The sequence below is a fragment of the Mobula birostris genome, chromosome 5 (genome assembly GCF_030028105.1).
Source record: "Mobula birostris isolate sMobBir1 chromosome 5, sMobBir1.hap1, whole genome shotgun sequence".
Taxonomy (NCBI): domain Eukaryota; kingdom Metazoa; phylum Chordata; class Chondrichthyes; order Myliobatiformes; family Myliobatidae; genus Mobula; species Mobula birostris.
The window spans coordinates 97009565-97028910 of record NC_092374.1 but is presented as its reverse complement, the minus strand read 5'-3'; the positions used below and the strand labels follow the sequence as shown (position 1 = coordinate 97028910).

The 19346-nt window shown below is 43.6% G+C and overlaps 1 protein-coding gene across 3 annotated transcripts in view; it reads right to left on the bottom strand.

The window, feature by feature from the left end:
- Positions 1-19346, bottom strand: part of rnf167 (ring finger protein 167) — a 233988-nt gene that overhangs the window by 112874 nt on the left and 101768 nt on the right. For all 3 annotated transcript variants that reach the window (XM_072258505.1, XM_072258504.1, XM_072258506.1), the window contains exons 5-7: positions 19153-19275; positions 8306-8393; positions 4404-4494 (exon numbers count right to left, since the gene is read on the bottom strand). In XM_072258505.1, the coding sequence (XP_072114606.1) occupies positions 4404-4494; positions 8306-8393; positions 19153-19275 (302 nt within the window). The remainder of the gene's footprint in view (positions 1-4403; positions 4495-8305; positions 8394-19152; positions 19276-19346) is intronic.

Below are 19346 nucleotides of genomic sequence, written 5' to 3'. Positions count from 1 at the left end.
GCAACACACACAAAATGCTGGAGGAACTCAGCAGGCCAGGGAATAAAGGGAGCCTTTTCTGATTGGCTGCAGTAACTAGTTGTGTTCCACAGGGGCCTGTGTTGAAACCAATGCTTTTTACATTATATGCCAATGATTTGGATGATGGAATTGATGGCTTTGTTGCAAAGTTTGTAGACAATACAAAGATAGGCGGAGGGGCAGGTAATTTTGAGGAAGTAGCGAGGCTAGACAGACCCAGACAGTTTAGGAGAATGGACAAAGGAGTGGCAGATGGAATACAGTGTTGGGAAGTGTATGGATAGGCACTTTGGTAGAAGAAATGAAAAGGTGACTATTTTCTAATGGAGAGAAAATACAAAAATCAGAGGCGCAAAGGGACTTGCGAGACTTTGTACAGGATTCTCTAAATGTTAATTTTCAGGTTGAGTCTGTGGTGAGGAAGGCAAATGCGATGTTAGCATTCATTTCAAGAGAACTAGAAGGATGTAATGTTGAGGCTTTATAAAGCACTGGTGAGGCCTCACTTGGAGTATTGTGAGCAGTTTTGGGACCCTTATCTTAGAAAGGATGTGCTGAAACTGGAGACGGTTCAAAGGAGGTTCACCAAAATGATTCAAGGATTGAATGGCTTGTCATATGAAGAGCGTTTGATGGCTCTGGGCCTATATTTACTAGAACGTAGAAGAATTAGGGGTGAGCTCATCGAACTTATCGAATGGTGAAAGGTGTTGATAGAGTGGATGTGGAGAGGATATCTCTTATGGTGGAAGAGTCTAAAACCAGGGGACACAGCCTCAGAATAGAGGGGTGTCCCTTTAGAACGAAGATGGGAGGTATTTCTTTAGCCAGAGAGTGGTGAATTTGTGGAATTCATTGCCACAGGCAGCTGTGGAGGCCAAATCATTATGTATATTTAAGGCAGAGATTGATAGATTCTAGATTGGTCACAGCATGAAGGGATACGGGGGGGAGTGTGGAGGCAGTAGATTGGGGCTGAGAGGAAAATTGCATCAGACATGATGAAATGGCGGAATAGACTCCATGGGTCAAATGGCTTAATTCTCCTCCTATATCTATGGTCTTATTAAGTTTGCTGCTGACCAATAGTGGTTGGCCTCATCAACAACAACGACTAGTTGGCGTACAGAGAGGAAGTAGAACAGCTTATGGATGGGTGCAAACACAACAATATGGACAAGACTGAAGAGATGATTGTGGATGTCAGGAAGGTGCAGGCTGACCACTCCTGTGTGGAATGAGGCAGAAGCAACAAGTTTCTTAGAGTTCACATCACAGATGATCTCACTTGATGCCTCAACACCACCTTTCCAGTCTAGAAAGCACAGCAACGCCTTCGCTCCAAAGAAATTGAGGAAAGCAAAGCTCTCCAGCCCCATTCTAAACACATTCTACTTGAGCATCAACGCATGTCATGACCAGCTGTATCACCATCTGGTATAGGAATAACAAGCTATCTGACCACAAAAGCCTACAATGGATTGTGAAGACTGCTGAGGGAATCACTGAGGCCTCTCTCCCCCCACATCCATCTCACAACCTCTTTGATCTCCTACTGTCAGGCAGAAGGTACCACAGTATAAGAACAAGGACTGTTTGGCTGGGTAACAGCTTCTTCCCCCAGGCTGGTGAGACTTCTGAGCCCCCTGCTACCACTATTTATCACAGCGCCAGTAGCATTATACCTTTGTATATTTAACTGTATGTTGAATATGCACTTTATGCCAATCTGTACATCTACAGAATTTTTTAATAGCTGTTATTATTATTGTTTAAATATTATTTTATATGTTGCATGCACTGGTTCCAGAGCAATGCTGTTTTGTTCAGCTGTGTATGTGTATGGTTGAGTGACAATAAACTTGAACTTCAATATAAGAGCTGCGATATAGCAACTTTATACAACACTGGTTAGGCATCTGTCTGTCTATCTGTCTATCTATCAATTGAGATGCTGTATGGAATAGGCCCTTCTGGTCCTTTGAACCACACTGCACCCAGCAACCCCAAATTAACCCTAGCCTTATCATAGGACAATTCAGAATGATCAATTAACCTATTCACTGGCACGTCTTTGCATGTGGGAGGAAACCAGAGCACCGAGAGGAAACCCACGTATTCCAGAGGAGGACATACAGACTCCTTAAGAGACACCGCCAGAATTGAACTCTGACCTCTGGCACCCTGAGCAGTAATAGCGCAGCGTTAACCGTGATGCTACTGTGGCTTCAGAGTTTTATCTGCAGAACTTGTCACCCAATCATTACAAGAATGTGGTTGTGCTAGAAAGAGTGTGCTGAGGAGATTCGTCAAGGTGGTGACTGGTTTGGAGGAATTGGACGGGCCGAGGTAATTTTCCCTGTAATGAAGGAGGCTGAGGGGTGACCTAACAGAAGTCTACAAGATGGGGTAAGTAGTCAGAATATTAGGCATATCAAAACCAAGATCACATCGAAGACATCTTCAAGGACAATGCCTCAAAATGGCGGCATCCATCATTAAGAACCCCCATCACCCAGGTCATGCCTCTTCTCATCGCCACCATCAGGAAGGACATACAGGAGCCTGAAGACACCCAATGATTCAGGAACAGCTTCCCCTCTGCCATTCGATTTCTGGATGGACATTGAACCCATGAACATTACCTCACTACTGTTTTATATACATTTTTGCACTACTTATTTAACTATTATATATATTACATATTTTCTCACCCTTTATGGGTGGTGTGTATGTGTATTTTTCCCTCAATTTCAGGTCCTCTACTGTATCCTTGCTGTTCCTCGTAGTGCACTCATCTGGACTGAGATCTCAGATGTTGCTCCCAAGATTTGTTGGAGTCACTCTCCTTGTCCAGGTGTTACAGCTCTAAGCGTTTCTATCACCACTGGGATTACTCTGGCTTTAACCTTCCACATCCTCTCTATCTGCTCTTTCAAGCCCTGCTATTTCTCCAGCTTCTCATATTCTTTCTTCCTGATGTTACTGTCACTTGAAACCGCCACATCTATTACTTTTGCGTTCTTCTGTTCCGTGTCCATAATGACTATGTCTAGTTGGTTGGCCAGTACCTACTCGTCAGTCTGTATCTAGAAGTCCCACAGGATCTTCGCTCTGTCCTTCTCCACTACCTTTTTGGGTGTTTCCCATTTGGACTTGGGAGTACTCAGCACAGATGTTCCTGTACGCAATTCCTGAAACTTGGTTGTGCAACCTGGTTCAGTCACGAACAAAGGGAAATCTGCAGATGCTGGAAATCCAAGCAACACACACAAAATGCTGGAGCAACTCAGCAGGCCAGGTTACGTCTATGGAAAAGAGTGAACAAACAATGTTTTGGGCCACACTATAGATAGTCTTTATCCCAGGGTAGGGGAGTTGAATATTAGACGGCATAGATTGAAGGCGAGAAGAAAGATTTAAAAAGAATCTGTGGCCTGGTATGGAAACACCAGTGCCCATGAACAGAAAAGCTTACAGAAAATAGTGGATACAGCCCAGTTCATCTTGGGTAAAGCCCTCCCCAAAACTGAGCACATGTACATGGAGTGCTGTCGCAGGAAGACTGGCTTCTCACTGCTGCCATCACAAAGGAAGTACGGAAGTCTCAAGACCCATACCACAAGGTTCCAGTACAGCCATCCTCAGACAACAGGCTCTTGAACCCCTGAGGGGATAACTTCACTCACCCCAACACTGAACTGTTCCCACAATCTATGAACTCACTTTTCTTTCTTTATTAATCTTTTTATTGATTTAAAAGGAGCATAAACACAACCAAGAGGAGAATTATCTCAAATATATCTAACAGTAACAATATAAATGGAGATTAAGACAAACATTATCAAAATCATAGATATTGTTAAACTAATATAAAATATATAATAAAAAGGAAAATAGCAATTCTCCTCTTATCAGTTTATAAAGACAGAAGAAAAAACATTGAGTTTAAAATAAAGAGGGAAAAAAACAAAAAAAGGAAAAAAAAGGGACCAGGCAGTCCATTTGAGGATACGACCAAAAAAAAGAAAGACTTTCTGATCCAATCTAAAACTTCAAAACAAAATTTGAAAGAGTAATAAATCAAATTAAATGATAATATTGGATAAAAAGTCGCCAGATTTGCTCAAATTTGAAGGGTGCATCAAATGTCCGACTTCTTATTTTCTCTATGAACTCACTTTCAAGGACTCTTCATCCCATGTTCTTGTTATTTATTGCTTATTTATCATTATTATTATTACTTTTTTATTTACTGTGAATGCCACAAGAAAATTAATCTCAAGAGCTGTTTATGGTGATATACATGTACTTATAATAAATTGATTTGGATTTACTCGGTGTGTGAAGTTTATTGTTAAACAAACACATTATGCACTTACCCCTTGTCGTAAGTGAATAAAGACCTCAGGTACTGAGAGGCATGGGACCCTATGAACACCGATGGGATTGTTATCTGACGTTTGATTTCCTCTGCAAAATTAAAAAAACATCAGCAATGGATTCTGTAAGTTTCTTCCACAGACAGAGCTTAAGGAAGCATACTTTAAGGCAGGGATTCTCGACCTTTTTTATGCCATGGACCCTTACCATTAATCAAGGGGTCTGTGGACCCCAAGTTAGGAATCTCTGTTTTAAGGCCACTTTAATTGGTACCATACCAACCAGCACCAGCTTCTGGCTGCAAAGCTGTTCCCAGACCCTGACATCATAGATTCCTGGAGTTACAAATCAATGAAAACAGGCTCTTCAGCCCATCTAGTCCATGCCAACCAAAATATCTATCTCTGCTGATCCCATTTGCTTGCATTTGGCCTATATCCCTCATTCCTATCCATGTTTCTGTCCCACTGGCTTTTAAACATTGTAATTGCACCTGTCTCTACCACTTCTTCCACCAGTTCTTTCCACATAAACACCACATCTGTGTCAAAGAAAAATTATCCCTCAGATTCCTTTTAAATCTTTCTTCTCTCACCTTAAATCTAAACCCTCTTATACTCGACTTCCCCATTCTGGGATAAAGACTACCATACCTATGCCCCTCATAATTCTATAAACTTATATAAAGTTAACCCTCAGCCTCTAATGCTCCAGGGAAAACAGTCTCAGCCTATACAATCCAATCTTTCCTTGCAACTCAAACCCTCCAGTGCAGGCCCATGAATCTCCTGTGATCTGTTGTGCTTCCTCTCGAGCTTAATCACATCCTTCCTGTAGTGTGGTAACCTGAATTGCAGACAATGGGCCAGGTGATTTGTACAGCTGTCAACTGACATCTCAATTCCCATACTCAATGCCTCAGCCACTGAAGAAAGAATACCAGAGTCTTTCTTCACCATACCCTTTACCCAAGTCACCACTTTCAAGGAACAATGTATTTGCCCACTCCGAGGATCGTCACCTTGTCATAGTGGAGAGGCTTGTGAGTTGCTGAGACCCCAAGGGCAATGCTGTTTGGAGCTTAGCTCCAGGAGGGTCAAGGGGGAGGAACCAGACAAAGAGAAATTCAACCAAGACCTCAGCAGTGGAGGTGGCGAAAGATAGTAACACATCACGATGGGAGCGAAGAAAAGCTGCAGCAGTGAAGGGTCCTCAGTAGTCTTGCACTCCATGCCACTGGACCCTGACCCTGATCCGTCAAGGACTGTGTGGTGGCTGCCTGAGCATCAACCTCCCCATGCTAAACGAAGTCATGCAGTGGCATTCTCCTTTAAGGGAATAACCCCGTATAGGAGAACATCATACTCAATTTGAGAGATTGCACTACTTAGGATGCACAGCTCAATAACACTCCCCAGGAATCCTGTCAGTCATAGTCTAGTTTAACTTCCCAAATGCACTACTTTGGACGAGTCTGAGTTAAATTCCATCTGTCATTCCTTGAGCCACTTTCTCAATTCATTTAGATCCTGTTGCACCCTGAAATAACCTTCACTGTCACTTTGCAACCAATTCTGGTGTCATCTGAAAAGTTTCTAATCGCACCACCTACTTTCACTCCAAAAAACAATAAAGGATTCAGTACTGATCCCCATGGCACATCACTGGTTAAAGTCTCTAATCTGAAAAGCACCACCCCCCCACCAAATGCTGCCTCTTAATACCAATCTAATTTGCTCTATATCCTGGATCCCATGTACGCTAACCTCCTGTCCACCCTACCAAACCAGGCCTTATCAAACAACTTGTTAAAGTCTTTGTACTACTTAAACCTTAAAGGTTGAGTCACAGCTCAGATTTAGTTGTTTGATAACTGCTTTAATTTTTAATTTTTTTTTAGCTTTGTAAGGATAGTTTTGGGGACTAGAGGGGAGTAGTGATAAGGTTAGGGTTTTAAGGATATGGGGGAATTAGAGGTCAGGCAGAGTCCAAGTCTCTGATTTGCATTCGAAGGCCAGCAACACAGATATTGGACGTCTGTGGTCAGGTAGTGGATGCCTAGCAGCCCCGGATCAGTGTGTCGTCAGCAGGTTCCAGAGTTGGAGCTCCATGCAGGCAGGAGGAACCCTGGGTTTGTAAAAAGGTGAGACTGAAGTTCAAGGTCTAGTGTTTGGGTCCCTGCCATCTGCAATTTTGGATTTTGAGGTCTGGTGTTTAGCATGTCCTAGGACCAGGCCCGTGGACGAATAACAAGTCCGGAAGTCAAGGCCCATTGGTGAGAGCCGAGCCTGTGATTCTCCATGAGTCTGCCTGGGAAATCAAAGCCCAATGTCTGCAGGCTGAATCCGTATTTCCTGGAGGCATGTCCTGGAGCTAAAGGAGCAAATATATGCAAGTCTGGGAAGGAGGAACAGGGCTCATTTTTTACTGTTGTGGCTTTGTTGCTTGTTGCATTCTGTGTTGTTCTACTGAACAATGTGCAGCAACACTTAAGGCTGATTTATACTTGTGCGTATGGGCTACGCCGTAGCGTGATTTATACTTTTGCATAGCCCTGCACCATAGCGAGCATGCGTAGTTGTGTCAGCATCGCTCTGCAATTCACCACCAACACGCTAGTTGGCGGTGGGGTTTCTATGCCACTGCGTTGAATTTCTTTGTGAGAGACATGGACGACATTTCAAATATTTTCGGATGTTAGCAGGTAGATTTGACAATTTGGTTCATCATCTTCAACCATTTATTTCGCATCAGTGTACAGACATGGCAGAGAAAAGCAACCAGAAGTGCGTAGGAGGAAATGTGATGCTACCAAGCGGACCAATCACAGTTGTTGCGGTCTGCGTCGCTGCGACGCGTGAGTTACATTTTTGGGGAGGTGCATGTCACCCTACAGCGTAGGGTGCGCAGTACCTATGCCGTACATTTGACGCAGAAGTATAAATTGGGCTTTACAGGCTATCCTCAGTCCATCCTCAGATATGTTGGCTGTTCATGCAAACAATGCATTTCACTGTATGTTGCAACATACAGCGACAAATAAACTTGAATCATGAACAATGTCCACTGGCCTCAGTAATCCTTTTTGAAAAAACTCAGTCTAATTCACTGGGCTTGATCTCCCATGAACAAAGCCAGCTGACTATCTTTAATCAGTCCCTGCCTTTCCAAATGCAAATACATCCCGTCCCTCACAATCGATTCTAGTAACTTTCCTACCACAAGGCATATAGTTCCCTGTCTTGTTCTTGCAGCTCTTCCTACATAAAGCACAACATAAGCCACTCACCAGTCTTCTAGTATTGTGTGCAATTCAGGTCAACACAATAGTGAGAGGATGTGGTCAAGCTCAAGAGGATGCAGAACAGATTTGCAGGAATGTTGTCTGCACTGGAGGGTTTGAGTTACAAGGAAAGATTGCGTGGAGTTCAAGGCCTCTGCGAGGGCCCCACCAATCTCCTCCTTTGCTTTCCACAACAGATTAAAGCACATGGATGAAAGAAAAATGGAGGGCCATGTGGGAGGGAAGGAAGAGATTGATCTTGGAGTAGATTAAGGGGCCGGCACAACATTGTGGGCTGAAGGGCCTGTACTGTGCTGTACTGTCCTATGTTTTAAAAGTGCTTTATCTACAGGTCAAGTCGAAAGCCCTGAGGATCTGGTGCTAAACAGCAGTGGGCAGGTGGCTACAGATTGGGAGCTCATTGCCAGTGACACAGGCAGCTATCACAGACCACCTTATTACCATGCAGTGATGCAGCATGTTAGGATGCTCTCTACTGCACGTCTGTAGAATGACATGAGTCAAAGCTATCTCCCGCGCATTATGTATGTCAGAGATCATTCACTAGAAGCGGTAGTATCAGCAACATCTTGTTTCAGTTATAGTGTTGAAACTCACCACTGCTCCAGCGCATGCTGAGTAGTTCGTCTGATTCCACATTGTGCACAATTGCAGCCTTGTATCCTGCCAGCTGTGCCTGCAATACCTACAATAAAGATCCACATCGTACTTCTAAAATCATAGATGCTTTAAAGTACAGTCCCTTATTCTTTTTTCACCTATTTTATTCTGTTTTACATTTAAATATGAACCAGAATTCAACTGACAGTGAAATCGCCCCCAGGCCTCATAAGTCAGGGATCTCTGGAGTCTGACCTGCAAGGCCACGGGTTCCCACACCCTGCGACGGTGCTGAGTCAGACAATCATTGGCATTCATTTCAAGAGGGTCAGAATACAAAAGCAAAGATGTATTGCTGAATCTTTATAAGGCATAGGCCAGGCCACACTTGGGGAGTATTGTGAGCAATTTTGCACACCTTATCTAAGAAAGGATGTGCTAGCATTGGAGACGGTCCAGAGGAAGTTCACGAGAATGATTCTGGGAATCAAACTGTTAATGTACGAGAAGCATTTGATGGCCTGTACTCACTGGAGTTTAGAAAAAAGAATATCGAATATTGAAAGGCCTATATAGAGTGGATGTTTCTAATAATGGGGGAGTCTAGGACCAGAGGGCACAGTCTCAGAAAAGAGGGATGCCCCTTTAGAACAGAGATGAGGAAGAATTTCTTTAGCCAGAGTGTGGTGAATCTGTGGAATTCATTGCCACAGACAGCTGTGGAGGCCAAATCATTGGATATATTTGAAGCAGAGATGATAGGTTCTTGATTAGTCAGGGCGTCAATGGTTATGGGGAGAATACAGGAGAATGGGGCGAGAGAGAAATGGATCAGCCATGATGAAATGGCGGAGCAGGCTCGATTGACCAAATGGACTAATTCTGCTCCTATGTCTTACGGTCTAAACCAACGATCTAAGGATAATGCACCCGTTATAGGTAGTGCTCAAAGACCCAAGCAAACATCCATGTAGCACAGAAACTTTGGTTTTACACTTAGTCCCCAACATTTGGGAAGGTGGAAGGATTAAATGCCAGTGATCCAAGTCACCTTGTGACCACTACCATGAAGCTACCTGTTTAGACAGATAAGTACATTGGCAAATTAGCTTATTGTACCGAGATACAGTGAAAAACTTTCCAGAGAGATCATTCCATCATAGCAGTACACTGAGGTGACACAAGGGAAAACTATAACTGAATGCAGAATAAGGTTCATACAGTTACAGAGAAAGTGCAGTGCAGGCAAGCAATAAGGTGCAAGGCCATAATGACGTACATTGTGAGGTCAAGAGTTCACCTTATCGTATAAGGAGACCATTCAATTCTCTTATAACAGCAGGGCAGAAGTTGTCCTTGAGCCTGGTGGTTTTGTATCTTCAATCCAATGGGAACAGAAAGGAGAGAGAATGTCTATGATAACTGGTGATTTTAATTATGTATGAGACTAAGGGTTGAAATCAGAGACTGGAACACAACCCTTTCCGTTCAGACCTCCCCAAGCAAGCAAATCTCTTCAGCTTTTCAGTGCACAAACTTCTGTGAAACGATTTCTGACAAGCTCGACCGATTTAAAGAGATAATTGTTACAGTCAATAGCAGAACCTTTTGGAAAGTCTTAACCTGATGAAGCAGAGTTAGAATAGTTTCACGACGGGGAACGTATGTCTGTCAAATTTGTTAGGAGTTCTTTATTTTGCCAATCAACTTTCCAGCTCTTAGCTCCATCCCTCGCCCTCCTGTCTTCTCCTATCATTTTGGATCTCCCTCTCCCCCTCCCACTTTCAAATCTCTTACTATCTCTTCTTTGAGTTAGTCCTGACGAAGGGTCTCGGCCCGAAGCATCGACTGTTCCTCTTCCTATAGATGCTGCCTGGCCTGCTGCGTTCACCAGCATTTTTTGTGCGTGTTGCTTGAATTTCCAGCATCTGCAGATTTCCTTGTGTTTGAGAAGTTCTTTCTTTCTTTCTTTCTTTATTGAGATTATCCACAGAATAGGCCCTCCAAGCCGCCAGCAACCCCCGATTTAATCCTAGTCTAATCAGCGGACAATTTACAATGACCAGTCAACCTACCAACTGGTATGTCTTTTGACTGTAGGAGGAAACTGGAGCACCTGAGGAAACACACATAGTCACAGGCAAAATGTATAAGCTCATTATAGGCAGCAATGGGAATTGAACCCAGGTCGTCTATATTGTAAAGCATTGTGCTAACCTCTAGGCTACTGTGCTGCCCCACAATATGTATGGGGAATACTTTTCCCATGAGTGGCGGACCAGTCAATCTGCAGAAAGACAGAGCTTTGCACAGATCGGAGAGGAGAGTTTTAAAAAGGAATGTTTCACGGTGTTGGCAAATTAGTGGCAGACCAATCAATTCATGATTCATTAGCAGGAGCAAATAAAAGTAAAGCGGGGTCAAAGCGGAGTAGCCATCATGTGAGTCGACCAGTGTAGGAGTGGTAGCTGGTGGACCCCACTGTAGTTCCTGGTGACCACATCTGCAACAGGTGTTGGCTGCTTGAGGAACACAGGCTCAGAGTTGATGACCTGGAATATGAGCTTCAAACATTGCGGCACATCAGGGAGGGGGAAGAGTTACCTGGATTCTCTATTTCAGGAGTTAGTCACACTCATTAGATTTGCTGCCTCAAATTCGGTCTGTGGTCAGGGTGTGACTGCGAGTGAGGTGGGTAGTGGGATCCAAGAAACAGTGCTGGAGGAGCCTCAGCCCTTGAGCTTGTCCAACAGGTCTGAGATTCTTGCTCCCTGGATAGATGAAAGTGGGGGCTGTAGGAAGGATGAGCAACCTAACTGTGGCACCATAGTTCAGGGAGCCATTCAAAAGGGGGGAAAGAAGGGAAGTGTAATGGTAATTGGGGATAGTACAGCCAGGGGAATAGACAAGAGTTCTCTGTCGTGAGAATAGAGTGTCCCGAAGGCTATGTTGCCTGCCTGATGCCCATGTTTGCGACATCTTATCTGACCTGCAGAGGAATTTGCAGTGGGAGGGGAAAGATCCAGTCGTCATGGTCCATGTGGGTAGAATGAGGAAAGAGGTTCTGCTGAGGGAATTTGAGCAGCTCGGGACTAAATTAAAAAACAGAACTAAAAAGGCGGTAATCTCTGGATTACTACCAGAGTCATGTGCAAATTGGCATAGGGTCAAGAAGATTAGAGAGTTAAATATGTGGCTCAAGGATTGGTGTGGGAGAAGTGGGTCTGAATTCATGAGAAATTGGCACCAGTACTGTGGAAGGAGGGAGCTATTCCAATGGGATGGGCTCCACCTGAAACGTAATGGGACCTGGATCCTAGCGAATCGCATAACTAGGGGTGTGGAAAGGGCTTTAAACTAAATAGTAGGGAGGTGGGTTCAACACGTTGGAGAAGTATGGATAAAGAAAAAGAGAAAAGTGTGGATAAAGATAAAGCAAAAGCAAAAGAGAAAAAAGAAAAGTAAGAGTGGAGTGAAGAAAAGTCAAGTGCAAAAGAGAAAAAAATTACAAGATTTTAAAGGCACAATGAATGTAAGGGCACTTTATCTGAATGCCCGTTGTATTCAAAATAACTTGTGGCACAAATCAGTACAAAGGGCTATGATTTAGTGGCCATAACAGAAACATGATTGCAGGGTGGACAGGATTGGGAATTAAATATCCAAGGCTATCAGGTTATTTAGAAGGATAGGCAGGAAGGTAAGGGAGGTGGTGTGAGATCAGGATGATAGTGAGAGACGATATAAGATCTAAGGAGCAAAATGTTGAATCCATCTGGGTAGAGAGTAGAAATAGCAAAGGGGAAAAAAAATCACTGGTGGGAATTGTCTATCAGTCACGGAAGAATAACATTACAGTGGCACAGGCAATAAACAGAGAAATATTTGAGACATGTAAGAATGGAACAGCAGTTATCATGGGCACTTTAACTTGCACATAGAATGGGTAATAGCGTCATGCGAACCGCTACGTTACTGTGGCGCCCATTTCCAAGACATATACAGCTTTTCTCTAGTTTTCTCTCTGTTTGCATCTGGGATTTCATTGCACCAGCCTGTAATGCCCTCTTGGTCTTTTGCTCTCTTTCTCTTCCTCATCGTTTCCTTCATTTTAGTTCGCTTGCAAATTTGAGATTATAGGCTCAGCTCCAAATTTTTAATGTACATCGTAAGCAGCAGTGCTCCGTCCTCTCACCCAACTCAGAACAGTAGCCAGTGCACAATTACCATTTTTATCTCTTAATATGCTGTCACTGGTTATCTTCTCCCAAGGGCTGGGATTAATTGTTGTTGGCAAGCCACTTGTCTAGTACTCTTTGTATACATATTTCAGCATCAGCTCAGTGTTGTGCCTTAACTCTGTGCTAAGTCTTTATCAGGCCACCCTTGTAGTTACTCTGGATTATTGTTTCTAAAACTCCCCTGCCAATATTAAACTGACTGACCCGTAATCTCCAGGGTTATCATTATTCCCATTAACAAACAAGGGAGATGGTTTAAAATTTGCCATAGTTCTGACATCATGCTGTACTGAGGTGAACTTGAGGATTGTGTGCAGTACTACTACAGCTTCTAAATGCATATCTCTCACTATCTAGGCTGGTGATTTGCCTACTCAAGCACTGTTAGCTTTTTGAACTGTTCTTTATTTCCATTCTGGCTGATGTTTCTTCAAACTAAACTAATCCCTTCTGCCTACACAATGTCCATATTCTTCCATCTCCCACACATTCTATTACCTATCCAAAAGCTTTTTAATCACATCTATCATTTCTGTCTGTACCACCATCCCTAGCAGTGTATTCCGAACACCCATTACTCCCCGTGTTTAAAAAAAATATAAGAACATAAGAAATAGGAGCAGGTGTAGACCATCTGGCCCGTCGAGCTTGCTCCGTATTCAATAAGGTCATGGCTAATTTGGCCATGGGCTCATCTCCACCTACATGACTTTTTCCCAGAACCCTTAATTCCCCAACTGTGAAAAAATCTATCCAACTTGTCTTAAATATATTTACTGAGGTAGCCACCACTGCTCCATTGGACAGAGAATTCTGCAGATTCAGCACTCTCTGGGAAAAGTAGTTCCTCCTCATCTCCATCCTAAATCTACTCCTCTGAATCTTGAGGCTATGTCCCCTAGTTCTAGTCTCACCTATCAGTGGACACAACTTTCTTGCCTCTGTCTCATCTATCCTTTTCATAATTTTATGTTTCCATCAAATCTCCTCTGATTTTTCTGAATTCCAGCGGGTATAAGTCCAGGTGGCTCAATCTCTCCTCATAGTCTAACCTCCTCATCACTGGAATCAACCTGGTGAACCTCCTCTGCACCACCTCCAAAGCCAGTATATTCTTCCTCAAGTAAGGAGTCCAGAACTGCATGCAGTACTCCAGGTGCGGTCTCACCGGTACCCTGTACATAACTTCCCTGCTCTTAAATTCAATCCCTCTAGTAATGAAGGCCAACATCTCATTTGCCTTCTTGATAGCCTGCTGCACCTGCAAACTAACCTTTTGTGATTCATGCACAAGTGCTCCCAAGTCCCTCTGCACAGCAGCATGCTGCAATATTTTACCATTTAAATAATAATCTGATCTTCCAGTTTTCCTCCCAAAGTGGATAACCTGGCATTTACCAGCATTGTACTCCATCTGCCAGACCCTTGCCCACTCACTCAACTGTGGAATTCTCTGCCACAGGAAGCAGTTGAGGCCAGTACATTGGCTATATTTAAGAGCGAGTTAGATATGGCCCTTGTGGCTACAGGGATCAGGGGGTATGGAGGGAAGGCTGGGGCGGGGTTCTGAGTTGGATGATCAGCCATGATCATAATAAATGGCGGTGCAGGCTCGAAGGACCGAATGGCCTACTCCTGCACCTATTTTCTATGTTTCTATATATCTCTCTGCAGACTCTCTGTATTTTCTGCACAATTTGTTTTTCCACTCAATTTAGTATCATCAGCAAATTTAGATACACTACACTTGGTCCCCTCATCCAGATCATTAACAGTTGCAGGCCAGCACCGACCTCTGCAGCACACTGCTCACCACTGATTGTCAACCAGAGGAACACTCATGTATCCCAACTCTTTGCTTTCTATGAGTTAACCAATCATCTATCCATGTTAATACTTCATCCCTCAGCTCTATTCATCCTTATCTTATGGATAAGTCTTTTATGCAGCACCTCGTCGAACACCTTTTAGAAATCCAAGTAAATAGAACATAGAATAGTACAGCACAGTACAGGCCCTTCGGCCCACAATGTTGTGCCGACCCTCAAACCCTGCCTCCCATATAAGACCCCACCTTAGATTCCTCCATATACCTGTCTAGTAGTCTCTTAAACTTCACTAGTGTATCTGCCTCCACCACTGACTCAGGCAGTGCATTCCACGCACCAACCACTCTCGAGTAAAAAACCTTCCTCTAATATCCCCTTTGAACTTCCCACCCCTTACCTTAAAACCATGTCCTCTTGTATTGAGCAGTGGTGCCCTGGGGAAGAGGCGCTGGCTATCCACTCTATCTATTCCTCTTATTGTCTTGTACACCTCTATCATGTCTCCTCTCATCCTCCTTCTCTCCAAAGAGTAAAGCCCTAGCTCCCTTAATCTCCAATCATAATGCATACTTTCTAAACCAGGCAGCATCCTGGTAAATCTCCTCTGTACCCTTTCCAATGCTTCCACATCCTTCCTATAGTGAGGTGACCAGAACTGGACACAGTACTCCGAGTGTGGCCTAACCAGAGTTTTATAGAGCTGCATCATTACATCGCAACTCTTAAACTCCATCCCTCGACTTCTGAAAGCTAACACCCCATAAGCTTTCTTAACTACCCTATCCACCTGTGAGGCAACTTTCAGGAATCTGTGGACATGTACCCCGAGATCCTTCTGCTCCTCCACACTACCAAGTATCCTGCCATTTACTTTGTACTCTGCTTTGGAGTTTGTCCTTCCAAAGTGTACCACCTCACACTCCTCCGGGTTGAACTCCATCTGCCACTTCTCAGCCCACTTCTGCATCCTGTCAATGTCTCTCTGCAATCTTTGACAATCCTCTACACTATCTACAACACCACCAACCTTTGTGTCGTCTGCAAACTTGCCAACCCACCCTTCTACCCCCACATCCAGGTTGTTAATAAAAATCACGAAAAGTAGAGGTCCCAGAACAGATCGTTATGGGACACCACTAGCCACAATCCTCTAATCTGAATGTACTCCCTCCACCACCACCCTCTGCCTTCTGCAGGCAAGCCAATTCTGAACCCACCTGGCCAAACTTCCCTGGATCCCATGCCTTCTGACTTTCTGAATAAGCCTACCGTGTGGAACCTTGTCAAATGCCTTACTAAAATCCATATAGATCACATCCACTGCACTACTCTCATCTATATGCCTGGTCACCTCCTCAAAGAACTCTATCAGGCTTGTTAGACACGATCTGCCCTTCACAAAGCCATGCTGAAGGTCCCTGATCAGACCATGATTCTCTAAATGCCTATAGATCCTATCTCTAAGAATCTTTTCCAATAGCTTTCCCACCACAGACATAAGGCTCACTGGTCTATAATTAGCTGGACTATCCCTACTACCTTTTCTGGACAAGGGGACAACATTCACCTCCCTCCAATCCTCCGGTACCATTCCCATGGACAACGAGGACATAAAGATCCTAGCCAGAGGCTCAGCAATCTCTTCTCTCGCCTCGTGGAGCAGCCTGGGGAATATTCCGTCAGGCCCCGGGGACTTATCTGTCCTAATGTATTTTAACAACTCCAACACCTCCTCTCTCTTAATATCAACATGCTCCAGAACATCAACCTCACTCATATTGTCCTCACCATCATCAAGTTCCCTCTCACTGGTGAATACCGAAGAGAAGTATTCATTGAGGACCTTGCTCACTTCCACAGCCTCCAGGCACATCTTCCCACCTTTATCTCTAATCGGTCCTACCTTCACTCCTGTCATCCTTTTTTTTCTTCACATAATTGAAGAATGCCTTGGGGTTTTCCTTTACCCTACTCGACAAGGCCTTCTCATGCCCCCTTCTTGCTCTTCTCAACCCCTTCTTAAGCTCCCTTCTTGCTTCCCTATATTCCTCAATAGACCCATCTGATCCTTGCTTCCTAAACCTCATGTATGCTGCCTTCTTCCACCTGACTAGATTTTCCACCTCACTTGTCACCCATGGTTCCTTCACCCTACCATTCTTTATCTTCCTCACCGGGACAAATTTATCCCTACCACCCCACAAGAGATCTCTAAACATCGACCACATGTCCATAGTACATTTTCCTGCAAAAACATCATCCCAATTCATACCCGCAAGTTCTAGCCTTATAGCCTCATAATTTGCCTTTCCCCAATTAAAAATTTTCCTGTCCTCTCTGATTCTATCCTTTTCCATGATAATGCTAAAGGCCAGGGAGTGGTGGTCCAGATGCTCACCCACTGAGAGATCTGTGACCTGACCCGGTTCATTACCTGGTACTAGATCTAGTATGGCATTCCCCCTGGTTGGCCTGTCCACATACTGTGACAGGAATCCCTCCTGGACACACTTAACAAACTCTGCCCCATCAAACCCTTGGAACTAATCAGGTGTCAATCAATATTAGGGAAGTTAAAGTCACCCATGACAACAACCCTGTTATTTTTGCACCCTTCCAAAATCTGCCTCCCAATCTGCTCCTCTGTATCTCTGCTGCTACCAGGGGGCCTATATTTGGAGGAAGTGGGAGGAGCCTCATATCCATTTTGCCAATCAACTGTCCAGCTCTTGGCTCCATCCCTCCCCCTCCTGTCTTCTCCTATCATTTTGGATCTCCCCCTCCCCTTCTCACTTTCAAATCTCTTACTAGCTCTTCTTTCAGTCAGTCCTGACGAAGGGTCTCGGCCTGAAACGTCGACTGTACCTCTTCCTAGAGATGCTGCCTGGCCTGCTGCGTTCACCAACAACTTTGATGTGTGTTGCTTGAATTTCCAGCATCTGCAGAATTCCTTGTGTTTGCAAGACCTACCTCAAACATTAGTTTGGCCTCAGCTGTGAGAATGTGTGTAAATTCAGGCACTAAGTTCAGAACTAGCTTGCGCATAGAAGTCAGAGGGTAGTGGTTGAAGGGACTTATTTGAACTGGAGGTCTGTAATTAGTGGCATTCTGCAGGGATCTGCACTGCGAGCTCAGCTCTCTGTGATGTATGAAATGACCTGAATGGGTTAATAATTTTGCAGATGATACCAAGCTTGGTGGAGTTGTGGATAGTGTAGAAGACTGGCAAAGAATACAACACGCTATAGATCATTTGCAGATATGGACAGTGAAATGGCATATGGAGATTAACACAGACAAATTTGAGGTGTTGTACCTTGTTAGGGCAAATGCAAAGAGACAGTACACTTAAGGGCAAGATCCAGAGGGCTGAGCAGAGAGATGTTGGGATCCAAGTTCATAGCTTCTTGAAAGTGGCTACACAGTTCAATAGGGTGGTTAAGGCGGCTTACAGAATGCTTGCTTTTATTAGTCAAGGCAGTGAGCTCCCCCCCCATCCAGGCAGTGAGAGTCAAGTAAAGTCAGTAAAAGTCAAGAGGTTATATTGCAACTTTATAAAACTCTAGTTAGGCTACATCTGGAGTACTGCACACAGTTCTGGTTGTCCCACTACAGGAAGGATGTTAAGGCTTTGGAGAGGGTGCAGAAAGGTTTACCAGGATAGTGCCTGGGTTAGAAGGCGTATGTTATCATGAGAAGTTGGATAAACTTGGGTTGTTTACTCCGGAGCAACAGAGGCTGAGGGGAGATCTGACAGAGGTTTATAAAATTATGAAACATAGATAGAGTAGACCAAGTATCTGTTACCCAGGGTAGAAATGTCTAATACATGCATTGAAGGTGAGAGAAGGTAGATTCAAGGGGGATGTGAAGGGTAAGTTTTTTACTCAGAGAACGTGGATGCCTGGAATGCGGTACCTGGTATGGTGGCAGAGGCAAATACATTAGAAGCTTTTAAGAGTTGTTTAAATAGGCACCTAAATGTGAGAAAGATGGAGGGAAATGGACATTGTGTAGGTAGGAGGGATCAGTGTTTGGATGTTTTTTGTTTTACTTTTTATCTGGTTCAGCACAACACTGTGGGCCAAATTGCCCGTTCCTTTGCTGTATTGCTCTATGTTCCATATTCAAAGCAGAGAATAAATGGGAAAGTGAAAAAGGAAAAAAATGAATTATGATCTCAAGAATAAAGGATTAGAGTTAAATGGGCAAACTTGAATTACTCCCTTTAGATCAGAGAGACAACTCTTAAAGAACAAAAACTAATCAAGAAAATAGCTGAGATTCACTTCGTTTATTTGGGACACCTGGAAACTGTTCCTATCTAGTGTCAGTTGCATGCACTTACAATGGTCGTTAGCCACTGCACCTTTCTTAGAGCGAACAGTTTTTAAATAGCGTCTATTGTGTGTGCTTGAGTTATGCTATCTATTTGGACCCACGGAGGCTGATTCAAAAAACAGAAGACAACAGTGTAAATTGGATGAATTCCTCTGATGATATTAGGAACTAATACACAGTTTTATAGTACCTTGTGGTGGTGTTCTAATTTGTTCTGTATTTCATTTAAATGCATAATTTGTTGATTAGTTAATGGTAGTCTATCTTATACCATTTTAACTATTTCCATGAAAATTCAGCTAACTGAGAGAGCCATTCATTTGGGCCAAAATGTACTGGTCCCGATGTGTCATAATTATTCAGTTTCCACTGTATTCCAACTACCAGAAATATAGAAGTTTGATTAGGAAACAGTCTCAATCCAGCTTAATACCTTGACATCAAAATTGCATCCATATCGGCGAATCACAACAATAAAATCCAAAATGGTGGTGTTTGAAGGAGGTGGGGCGATGGGCTCACAAGCATTTTCTGGCTTTGCAAATACCAAGTATCCCTAGAAGGGGTTAAAAAAAATCATTAACTTAACATGGGAAACTTTTATTTCCTAATCAGTAAGCTATTCAT